The 12,785-nt window shown below is 45.2% G+C and overlaps 1 protein-coding gene across 1 annotated transcript; it reads left to right on the top strand.

Annotated features, from left to right (window-relative positions):
• Positions 1-2,318: 2,318 nt before the first annotated feature.
• On the top strand, positions 2,319-11,858 carry Banf2 (BANF family member 2). Its single transcript, XM_020179500.2, has 2 exons — positions 2,319-2,444; positions 11,649-11,858. Exons 1-2 carry the CDS (start codon positions 2,319-2,321, stop codon positions 11,793-11,795), a joined length of 273 nt encoding a protein of 90 aa, XP_020035089.2. The 3' UTR covers positions 11,796-11,858.
• The last annotated feature ends 927 nt before the right edge of the window (positions 11,859-12,785 follow it).

The raw sequence follows: 12,785 nt of genomic DNA, 5'->3' as shown, positions 1-12,785 counted from the left end.
AAAGCCAAAGGGAAACCAAGCTGGAGCCTTGATCAAACCCTACCTGATCTCTTTTGGACTTCTTGGTAGCGTGTGCTAATAAAATCTCCTTGTGTAAGCCACTTCACACTGGATTTTCTGTTCCTCACATCACAAACTGTCCAAACTGAAACTGAATTTGGTCCCAGGAAGAGGATACTACTGTGAACAAATCTGCAATATGGGGCTGGTTGAGAAGAGACTTTAGGCAGAAAGCAGCAAGGAAGTCTTTATTCCAACTAGGATGATGGGAAGCCTTGTACAGCAAAATGGCCAGTTATGCTGGGACACAGACCTTATGCTGATGGCGATCTTAGAGGAAAAGTGCAGGACATTGATTATCACTGGCAGTCTCTTTAAGGTCCTAGAAGGTTCAAATTTAGGGGAAATGTGCCCATTTAAAAGTGGAAGGATGAAAACATAGCTTCCCTTGGGGAAGGCCTTTCTGCCTGTGGCCATCAGTCTACAGGGACAGAAAATTGACAAGCATATCCTGCAGGATTGGAAAAGCTGATTTATCTGGCTGGAATTAGAAGACAAGCAACAAATGGGTGACTTAGCAAGAGAAAGGTTTGGGACCCAGGTAAAACATCCCTTCTCCTTTCCCAGGTCTCCCAAGCATCTCACCTTGATAAAGGGGATCATTAAGTTATTGTGAAGATGTAGCTGGGGCACAAGGAGTAAATGCAGAACAATGCTCCACTTCATAGATAAAGGAAGGTGCTGGGTAGGGGGTGGGCAAGGCATAGGGGCCGGCGGACACACTAAAGGTCATGATTGGAGAAGGTCTCCAGCTCTAGCCAGCAGCCTGTGAACTTGATAGAAGAAGTACATTAAATTCTTAAGGGAGCGAGCTGCCAAGGAAAGTGGCCAACTATGTTTTGAGCTTGTCTGATCCTAAGCATGTGCCCATAAGAAGTGGGGTGCTAAGACAGTGACTCTCTTAGGAAGTCATTGACCTCATGCCCATTCAGACATTAAGAAGGCAGTAAGTGAGGGAGATACACCCAGATCCAGAACTGAGGGCTGCCCTGTTTTCTGAATGAGGAACTTCCTTAACCGTTAGGGCAGGAGCTCCTCAGCATTTCCATCTAGTAGGGTTTTGTGTGTGGTGTTCACCAACAACAATGGACACGGTTCCCATCCTTCCACTCTCCAAAGAGAAATTCTTACTGCAGATATCCTTTGCTGTTTTTCTTTCCAGCATTGCTGGCTGTGTGAATGGCAGTGAACTTCAGAATTTAATCCATCGGTTACCTGCAGACATGATGCAGAGTGTAATGCATGTTCCCCCCAAATATGACTTGGAATCTGAATTCAGTAACTAGATGAAGCACGGACTGCACCACGGGGGGAGGGGTGAGTCTATGTGAGCCACGTGTGGATATTTCTGATGATTATGCAAGAGCAGGAGTGTATGTGAATGTGGGGACACCAGAGGTGGACTGTAGTGAAACACTATGATCCCTTTCTTAACACCCATCTCCCCATCTCTGGACAACAGACAACCACACCTGACCTCACAGCTTATGTGGCTTACAAAAAGCAAACTCCACTGCCAGATCCAGGACTGGGGTATCTGGCTGACTAGCTCACACTTGGGACCCCAGGAAGATCTTAGAGGCTGATCCTTCTGCTTGGAACTTCTGAGGGATGAGTTCTCTCTTCCTTCTCTCCACATGGTATTGTTGGAGAGTTGAGCACTGTAGCAGCCATGTCACCACTACAAGAGGAACCAACCAAGAATGAAGCCAATGCAAGGAGGGGAAGTCTGGAATCGCCACCTTGATTGTACCATATCTAACCTCACTCTGGACCTTTGAGTTATGTGATGTTAATTTGATGAGCTCTCTGTTACTTATAACCAAACAACCAACCATTTTGGCATGACACATGCCAAAATAAAAATATTAACAAAGGGTTGGGTGGTTAAGAAAAGGGAAGTTTAATTAGTGAAAAAGAGCAGCTGATTTTTAAAGCATGTAGAGTGAAAAAGGAACTCATACTCTTCACCTTAAGCACACCATTTCCATGGGAATTGACTTTTTTATCTGACTCAGCTGCAGCCCTCATTACACTTCTCTTTGTCCATCCAGGTGAGAATGGAAGAATAAAGACTTCCAGTGCAGGGCAGTGCACCTGGCATATGAAAGTCCCCAATAGACCCTGGAGGATGGATGAAAGTCTTCCATCTGTTGCCTCCAGTCCCTTGGGCTGAATAAGTTACCCAGTGTCCACTCCCACTGTGAGCAGGCAGGGGCAGCTCCTAACGCTCTCTCCTCCCCACACTATTGCAGGAGATGGATCACATGTCTCCCAGGTTGAGAGCCTTCCTCTCTGAGCCCATTGGAGAAAAAGATGTCTTCTGGGTGGATGGGGTCAGCCGGGAGCTGGCCATCAATTTGGTCACCAAAGGTTTCAACAAGGTAATTTGTTTTTTCTTCTCCAACTTCTCTTCCTAACCTCTCTTCCTCTAGTCCTGCCAGATGGCGGCCCCTGCCATGTGTCCCCTATGAGGGGCCATCAGAGAGCAAAGCTGTCACTTGGCAGGATGCCACATGCTTCAGTGCTGCTGACCCCACATGCTTGGCAGCCTCCAGGGCTTGTAGACGATGGGAACTAGAACTGCTTCAGCTCAGAGCAGCTGGGCTGGACATAATTTCCTTGGTATTCAACCACTCAGGTCTTGATGGACATGGGCCTGTCCCTGGAGTCTGGGGCAGAGTGGTCAAGATGGAAGACTTGGGTATACTCTCCACCACCCCCACCCCCCAGGCAAGGGCCCATAGAGTTGTGCTTCCCTCTGTCAGGGTACCAGCATGACAATGACATGTAGAGAACAGCAACCTGGGGTCTACCCCAGGGATGTGAGTTGTTCTAAAATGTCATTCCCTGCCCAAGAATGACCTCAAGGATATCTGGTGGAATCTGAATGTATTCTATTGCTATAACAAAATACTTGATGCTGGTAGTTTATAAAGAAAAGAGTTTTATTTAGCTCACAGTTTTAGATCCTGAAAGTCCAAGGTTGGGTGGCCCCATGTGTTTGGCCTCTGGTAAGGGCCCTCCTGGCCATGTCACAACATGGTAGATGGTATTATGGCAGGAGCATGTGTGAGAAGAGATCACAAGGCAGGACAAGAAGCCAGAGGGTGGGGAAGGGCCATTCTTGCTTGTTTGGTTTTTGTTTTGTGCTGAGATGGAACTCAGTCCTCACAAGTGCTAAGCACATGCTCTACCACTGAGCCACACTTCCAGCCACCATTCTCACTCTTTTTTATAATAACTCACCTTCCGAGAACTAACCAAGGTCCCATGAGAACTTCATTAATCCCTTCCTAGGGTATGTCCCCAGAGACCAAATCATTTCAACTAGGTCTGACCTCTAAGTTCCATCACCTCTACACAGCCATACTGGGGCAAGGCCTCCAACGCATAAGCCTTTGGGAGATAAACCACATCCAAACCATAGCACAGAGCAGTCTTTCTATGTAGTTATTTGTTTTTAGGGGTTTTATTTTTATTTATTTATTTATTTTGGCAGCACTGGGGATTGAACTCAGGCATTTGAACTTGCTAGGCAGGCACTCTACCACTTGCATCACGCCTCCAGCACTTTTTGCTTTGGTTATTTTGAGATAGGGTCTCACTTTTGCCCAGGCCAGCCTGGACCATGATCCTCCTGTTTTACCTTTCCTGCCCTTGCTGGGAGGATGGGCATGTTCTGCTTCACCCTGCTTTTTCTGCTGAGATAGGGCTCATGCTTTTGTTCCTGGGCTGGCCTGGAACCATCATTCTCCCAATTGGTTGGGATGACAGGTACATGCCAATGCATTCAGTTTTTGGTTGAGATGGGCCTCCAAGTTTTTCACCCATACTGGCTTCAAACCATGATCTTCCCAATCTCAGTCTCCCAAGAAGGTAGGAATACAGGTCTGAGCCACTGAAACCTCAGGACAGGATGGGAAGCAGTCCCAAAGAGAACTCAAAGAAAGTGAGTACATACAGAAGAGACTGGGGACTCATGTTGCATTGCACAGCTACTCAAGGGAGTACATCTTGGTGTCTCTGGGGAGGTTGGTGGCTGAGTGAGCAGGTCAAGAGAGGTCCAGCAGATACTTAGGGGGCATAAAATGCTAAGAAACTATATATATATATATATATATATATATATATAAAATATATAATATATATTTATTTACATATATATATACACATACATATATAATAAGTATATATATATTCTCATTAAGTTATAATTTACATATAGCAAATTTCACCTTTTTATTACATGGTTTTGTGAGTTTTGACAAATGCATACAGTCATTAGCCATTACCACAATCATGACATAGGACAATTATACCACTCCGAAATAGTCATCCCCTGTGTTCTATTACCCATTACCCTCAGCTCCTGGCGACTCCAGATGTGTTCTCTACCTCTGTGGTTTTGTCTTTCCCAACTTAACTTTGTTTTACATAAGGATTATGGGTGAGCTGATAGATGTGTTCAAGATAAAGGAATAAGTGGAAATTTTTCAGCACCTGAACTTGCCTACACAGAGTTGGGGCTGCAGGGTTTCCTACGTGCATCCTATTCCTAGATCTGTGCTGCTCTGGTGTTCATGACCTCCTGGCCAGTGCAGAGTCCAGCGCCCTACTCCAGGCCCTGCACAGTCTTAGAGTCACTGATTCTTGGAGATTTCATCATTTCCCTTTGCTTTGAGCCTCCCCACCTGTGATAGAGTTGAAAGGTGCTAGCTCTACTTTGCAAATGAGGAGACAGAGGCTCTGGGGGTCAGTTCCTTGACTGAGATCCCAACTGAGAAGGAGAATGACAGTGGATTGCACTGTTCTAAACATCAAAAGGAGATCTGAGTGGTGATGCCCATCAGAAGGCAGGCTTAGACTGAGTTTTGGTGGTGAGACCCCCATATCAGGGCCTGGAGCCTAGCTAGGTTGGCAGGGGTATCCAAGAGGAGGTCCAGATAACAGGTGCTTCTTGATGCAGATGGGTGTGGGGCAAGCAGATCCTGACAGGGCAGGCTCTCAGACACAGCCAATAAAAATGCAGCCTCCTGTATTTTTCTTCTCTGCCTGTGGGGGACCTGCGTCTGGCACAGGGAGGTACATCTTTCTGGGCCTCACACTCTCCTCTGACTTTGCTGGCCTCTGCCATGGTGTAGCCATTCCCTTTCCCAGACTATGGCCTCAGTCTCAGTGTTTTTGCTGTGAACAGACACTGCTTCGGGGGCCACCTTGCTCATGACAACTTTCTTTGCTTTGTCCCAATGACACTGGCTCTCTCAGCTCTTTTTGCCCCTTTTCTAAGTATCTGTTGGGCTGCAAGCCTGTGGGCCCCCTTCAGACCTGCTCAACTGGGCTCCTCACTCAGCCACCAGCCTCTCCAGAAACGACAGGTTGTGGGGGAGAAATGAGATTCCAGACTCTACCCTAGGACTGTCCCCTGATTTATCTGAGTGTCCTATCACCTCTCTAGGGTTTGACCCTGAATGGGGTGAGACTTAAAGGTACCTTCTCAAGCTCTCATCAGCCCCTATATCTAGTACCTTCTCCTCTGTCTCTGCACCCATACATCTAGTACCCTGATGAAACCCATATAGGGCTTTCATCTTTTTTTCAACAGAAGACTGGGTGCTGGAAGGGGACAGGGCTTAGTCCTTTCCCACTTATCTCAGAGCTTTGGCTATGGCATGATCTACTCTCCAGCTCATGGTTAAATCACAATTTTCAAAACTATTGATTTGCTGGAGCAGCGGCATGGGTCTGTAGTCCTGGAGACTGAGGCAAAGGTGTGACGATGGTTTGAGCCAACAATTTGGAGACCAGACTGGGCAACATAACAAGAATTCATCTCAAAAAGAAAAATAAAACCCAACTGTTGATTCATTCAAGTTTCTTCAGGAGTTCAGAAGCCAAAAATGTGACTGCATGCTCTCTGGGTTGCTTTGTGTCTGCTCTGCCCTAGGGTAGTAAACTTTGACCCAAGGATCTAGATAAAAAATGGTAGCCACCAGTTACATGTGCCTGCTGACTACTTATCTGAATGGGGATGTGCTAGAAATATAAAATACATACTTTGATGTTAACTACTTGATATAACTCCCTCAAAAAGAATGTGAGGTATCTAATCAATTTTTTATTGATTACATGTTGAAATAATATTTTTGCAATTTTGCAAGTATGGGTAAAAATAGAATATATTATTAGAATTCATTTCACCTTTTTCTTTCCCCCCTTGTTACTACTTTGGCTTCTAGAAGATTAAAAATTATATATGTGACTAATTCATTTCTGCTGGACAGTACTGGTCTAGATTTAATATCAAGATGGAGGACCAAAGGAATAATGGAAATAGGAAAATCCATCATGCCAATGGTGTCAAGTCTTGCCATAGCCTGGCTCAAGTTCTATTGTCCATCCCACCACCATAAAAGTCAGACTATCTGTGAATCACAAGCACATATGGGAACTACCATCTCCAACCTGGGGTCCCTTGAAATGGCCATTGGTCTTTTCAAGACTCTATTCATGGCCCCCTTCCTCTGGGAAGCCTTCCTTCGGCCCACCCTACCCAACAGGCTCTTTTTCTCTGAGTGCTTTGGGTTTTTGGTGGGAGCCCCTCACTTGACATCTGACCATTAACTATATATTTTCTGCATGTGGCCTGTGAGCCCACACTCATGTTAGCAGCACAGCTTGCCTGAGGTTTTCTCCCTAAACTCTGAGTAGGGGATGAGTCTGTGTCTTTGTACTTGTCCTCTCCCTAGGAAAACCAACCTAGAGGTGAGTGAAATTCTAGATGTTAAGTAAATTTTGAGGTATTGGGAAGGACCCTGTGGAGTGAGTATACTACTGTGGGGATAACTCTGGAGTTCTTCAATGGCATGGAAGTAACTTGAACATCCCAGAGTATGATTTGGTTCAGTGTTCTTTGCAGACCCTATAAAGCCATATCCATGAGTGTAAATTCTCTTCCTGAGAGGTACTTGGAGAATCAGAGTGGAGTAAGTGTTCCAGGTACCCACCTGCTCTGCAAGTCTTCTGGTAGAAGTACCAGGTGTATTTGTTACATACCAGGCACTTCTAAGTGCTATATATATGTACATGTGTATACATATATATCTACTATAATTGTAAAAATAAATGTCCTATGAAGTACACTATTTCATTACTATTTTACCATTGGGGAAACTGAGGCACAAAGAGGCTATATATGACTTGCACAAGGTCACATGCAATGAAATTTGTGTCTGGGCACCAGACTGGACTGTAGGGTCCAGACATTAAGAGTCCATTGTGCTGTCTGCTCCTAAAGGTGAAATATGAAGAAGTCTCTTCTCAGCTGCCCTTACCTTGACTACTCTCGCACTACCTATCCGCTGCCACACACACCCTTATCTCTACACCCTCCAGATGCCAGGGTTTCCCATTTCCTACAAAAGTCACTTTGTTGTAACTGGAAGAGAGGAATGAAAGCTGAACTCAGGACCAGAAGACTCCAGTGTGGTCAATAGCTGTTTCCCTCATGTCCCCAGGTCCCCACAGCTGAACTGCCAAGGGCCTCAGCAACTGCCTGTCCACTCTACTGCATTGGACCTCACTGCTTAATGTCTAGGCTCTGCAAGAAGCTAGTCACAAGACATTGGGGACTGCTCTGCATAGGGTTTCCAGATAAAATAAAGGGAGTCTAGTTAAATTTGAATTTTGGATAAACAAATCATTTTCTAGTATAAGCATGTCCCAGGGAGACAGGAAGAAGGTGTGAGACCTGCTTTGAATTGAGCATTTACACAAAGGCACAGTGCAGTGTTTTAAGCCGGATGTGACAGAGAGATGTGTTTGCAAGGTTGCCATTGGCCATCAGTGGACATGAAGACCTAAGAGTCAGTGTCTGGCTAGAAGAAATCAGAACAAGTGGTGTCATTGTACCACAAGCGCCTGCAGTGATGTGAAGCACATTCAGGACAGGTGCTCAGGATCCAGGGACGTAGACAGAGGGAAGTGTAAGAAGCCTGGAAATAAGAAAAGCTGAGACAACTTGCCTCTGTTTGACAAGGCCAAGGCCAGGTGCCACAGTGAAGGTTCAAAACTTTAAGGAGTGCAGACCAGGACTAGCTATTTAATTTTCAGGGTCCAGAGAAAAACAGAAAAATGAGGCTCTTTGTTCAAGTATATTAAGACTTTCAAGATGGCAGCGGCATAGCATTAAACTGAGTTAATGGCTTTTCTGTGCCTAGAGCCTTGGACAACCACACAGATCACACACAAGGCAAGTCACCCCTGGTACATATTTACATTGCTGCCACTTAGCAAGGAGTGGATAGAGTGAATAAAAGGGCAGTTCTGCCCTGCTTGGGAAAAATCCCTGGGTGAGCCTCCCTGCTTTGACTTGGTGTTGAGGGCAAGTCTGCCCCTGAGTACCATCTGCTGCCCCTTCCTGGTTGACCATGGCTATTCAGGGAATGGGAGGGAAAGACATCTGCTCAGAGTTTCACTGTCCTCCTTGCAATTGGGCTTCTGCGAGTATTGATCCAAGAAGAAAGAAGCGGCAACAGACAAACCAAATGGGCATCAACCAGGGCCATGACAGAAGCCCATGACTCCATCTTCCTTTGGGAACAAGCTGAAGTCCTCAGGGATGAAGCAAGAAGGCAGCTCATCTTTCCCTCCCCATTTGCTGGAAGATGCCAGGGTGAGACCAGAGGGAAAGCAAAGGCCTGGCATCAAGTTACAACTTGGCTCAGATGCCCCTCTCCCTGTCATGTTCCTGGAAAGCTTGCCTGGATCCTGCCTGCCCAGCATTCCTGGGCTCCTGACTGCTGAGTCCAGTAGGCCACAGAGGCTCGGATTACCAGACTAGTAATCAGGTGGCCAACCTCCAAAATGGCCTTAGCCCCCAGACTGGACTGCAGATGTCTGGGATGTGGACAAGTAGGGTAGAGAGAGGCAGGACCTCAACTTCTCAGATTCTTAGGGGTGGGCAGGGTCCACATGAGGATCAGATGGATCTTTGTGTCAGGTGTCAGATGTTTCCCACAATATGTGACCTATCAAAGTACTCAAAAGTGTCACTTGCTACTATTATCGTTATCATTAATGTTTCTGTCCGTGGACAAAGCTCTATGTCTCTCCATCCTGTTCCATTCACCTGAATACCTCCCACACCTGCAGCACCTGGTTCTGTTAACACCTAATAAATGTCAGTGTTTTAAAATGTTGACTTAACATCTCAGCAAAATCCAACAGTAAAAATGGAAAAAGATTGATTAAAAAAAAAGTTGCTGAGCAATGTTTTAAAAAGAATAATTAAGAAAACAATTTAAAATCACCAGAAGATCCTGGATTTTTCTCTTTTCTACAGTTGGACAATGACTAAAAATAAAACCCAATGCTGAGGGTGTAGCTCGGTGGTAGCAGCTTGCCTACCACATACAAGGCACTGGGCCTGATCCCCTTCACAGAAAAAAAGTAATAATAAAATAAACCCCAAACTCCAGTGCTTGGGTACATTTTATGGCAGATTCAGCTTTTATTTGATTTCATTTGTTAAAAAAATATGTACCCTTTGGTTAAGATGAAGTTTGCTTTGTTTTATGTAACGGAAAGTCAACAGACACCAGCAGGTTTTCCTGGAAAGGGCCCAGAAAGAGGAGGCGTGGGTGGATGCTGGTTCTCCTTCATTCTGGACTGGAGAGCCCCCAAACCAGGCTAAGAGACAGACATGGAATGTGACCTGAAATTGTTAGTCTCTGCCTTGTAGTGGCTTGGCCAATTTCTGACCAAACTGTCAGGATGTCCCTTTTTCCACATGGTCCTTGTTCTTCATCAATAATGGTGTGATAAAATTGTAAAAGACAGGACTGGAGGTATGGCTCAAGTGGTAAAGCACCTGCTTTGCAGTCATGACAACCTGAGTTCAAACCCCAGTTCCACCAAAACAAAAACAAAAAAAGACAAATGAAAAGCTGTGGAGGGCGAACAGTTAGAAAACTAGAGAATGTGATAGAAATACGAATAATGGTGCATTTAACATTTATCTTATGTGTATTTTTTTTATTCACAGAGACTCTTAGAAAGTGTATTAGTTAGGGTTCTCTGAAGAAACAGACTCAGTAGTATAATTATAAGAGGGGATTCGGTACATTGATGATCAGAGGCCAAATAGCTCTACAATGGCTGTTTGCTGCCTGGAGAGCCAGGGAAATGGGTAGCTGCTCAGCCCAAGAAGCAGGAAGCTTCAGAACTCAGAGAGGCCCATAATGCAACCCCAATTCAAGGCTTGGAAAAAGGCACAAGGTTTGGCATGGTTTATATCTTCTGTGCTCTCTCCATAATACCAAAGCAACCAGGACAAAAGAGGAATTTGCATTCTTCTAATGCTTTCCCATTTGATTGCTTAATTTAATTTGTAGGGCGGGTCACATCATCACTGCCCCAGGTTCTGTTGGTCCTCACTGCAGTTGAGGTGCCTGAGATCACATAGGTGGTTTGCAAAAACAAATCAATGTTAAGATGCCCTTCACCTGCCAGCCGCATGTGCGGTGGTTCCCAGCAGAGGGAGATTTCAGCCCCGAGGGGACATTTGATAATGTCTGGAAAATGTTATGATTGTCATTGTTTGGGAGAGGAAGGAGGGCGATATTTGCATCTAGTGGGTAAATCCAGAGAGTCTACTAAACATCCTTCCATGAACACAGAATTATCTAGAATTTTAGTAGTACTGGGGTCAAGGAACTCCGTGCTCCAACAATTAACAAAGTTTGGGGTGGGGGGAGCTGTCTTTAACCTAGTGTTGTGTGTGTGCATGATTCAAAGACAGAATACTTGGGTTTAGTGTATAGCTCAATGGTAGAGCATTGCATAGCATGTGCAAAGCCCTGGGTTCAACCCCAGTATAAATAATTAAACAAATAAATAAATAGATGAGAGGCCTGAAGGGAGCCTCAGAAGTAAGCTAGGCCTTCTACTCAAAATGTTATCCCTGAATCAACCTCAGCTTGGAGTGTGTTAGAAATTGGGACTCTTGGGTTCCACCCTAAACTTAGACTCCCTGAGTCAGAAACTGCCTGACAAGATCACCAGTGGCTCATGCATTCGTAATTCTTGCTACTCAGGAGGCAGAGGTCAGAAGGATCAAGATTCCGGACCAACCTGGGCAAAAAGCAAGACCCTATCTCCAAAATACCCAACTCACACATAAAAAAAATGGACTGCAGAGTGGCTCAAGTGTTAGAGGACCTGCCGAGCAAGCATAAGACCCTGAGCTCAAATACCAGTACCTAAAAAATTAAAAACCAAGATCCCAGGGGATTCCTGTGCCCCTTCATGTGTAAGGAGGAGAGACTCTAGTTCACTCCAGGGTAGATAGTCCAGACACCAACCCTGGGAGATAAATCACCCACTTGGCTTTACCTTTCACCAGGGGCTTGTCCCTGAGCCCAGTTAGCTGGAATCAGGGTTTCAGGGACTGATGGTCTCCCTTGAATCTGACCAGTAGCCCAACCTTTGATTGTCATGTGGGTCCTGATGGTGGGAGGAGGAAGGGAACATTTGAGCGGATTATGACAACCTCTTCATTTCTTCCCTGTCTTGTCCCCTTCTACTAGGCCTACATCCTGCTGGGCCAGTTCCTTCTGATGCACAAGAACGAAGCTGAGTTTCAGAAGTGGATCATCTGCTGCTGTGGTGCCACAGAGTGTGAGGCCCAGGAGAGCTCCAAATGTCTGAAAGAACGGTGTGCCTGTTTCCTGTAGAAAATTTGTCCTGGTCCCTGGGCTGGAAATGATGTCTTCTCTAACTAGGCCCAGGCTCCGAGTCTTTCCTTGTGGTTTTTACTTTAACATTACACATAGACTTGTATGCTAAGGAGTTCAAGCCTATAAAAGAGGAAAAACACAAGAAAAGTCACCCCCAGTCCCACTGCCCACCAATCACACTAGAAAAATATCACTCAAACTAGATAAATAACCTGCCAGACCACTGGGCAAAAACTTATATAACGGAATGGATAATTCTATTCTTAATTGGGATTAAAGTTTCAAGTCAGTGTATTAATATTGCTGTATAATGAATTACTCCAAACATGGCAGCTTTAAACAAAGAATATTACCAGTTGAGTATTCCTACTCCAAAAATGCCCAGTCCCAAATATTTCAAACTTGAGTTTCTAATTTTGGACAATTTCAGATTTTGGATTTTCATATTAGGGATGCTTAACTGATAATGTCTATGCAAATATTTTTAAAATCTGAAGAACTCCAAATCAGAAGTACTTCTGGCTCCAAGCATTTTGGGTAAAGGCTATTCAAACTGGACCCATGGTTTCTGAAGGGCAGATATCTAAAAGTCACTCAATGGCTGCTTCTATCTCAGCGTCTCTTGAGGTGTCTGCCAGGTAGCAGTCACCTGAAGGCTGGACTGGGGCTGGAGGACCCACTTTCAAGGTGGCTCCCTTACATGGCTGGTGGCAAGAAGCCTCAGTTCTGGAGGGGTGGAGTGGTGTCTCTGCACAGGGCTGCTGGTGGTCTGGCATCTCATTTCCCCCCAAAGCTGATAATCCAGGAGAGTGAGTGCAAGCAGGAAGCCACAGTGCCTTTTATGACCTAGTCTCTGACTCACGCGACGTCACTTCTGACGTTAGAAGAAGCCACCAAGTCCTCTGGGGGAAGAGAATTATACTTTTCTGAAACAGCAAACAATGCAGACATTTTTAACACCATCACTCAGGTTTTTGAGGTAGTGTC

Source organism: Castor canadensis, chromosome 5 (assembly GCF_047511655.1).
Source record: "Castor canadensis chromosome 5, mCasCan1.hap1v2, whole genome shotgun sequence".
Classification (NCBI taxonomy): Eukaryota; Metazoa; Chordata; class Mammalia; order Rodentia; family Castoridae; genus Castor; species Castor canadensis.
The sequence above is the reverse complement of the archived record's forward strand: the minus strand, read 5'-3'. Positions and strand labels throughout refer to the sequence as shown.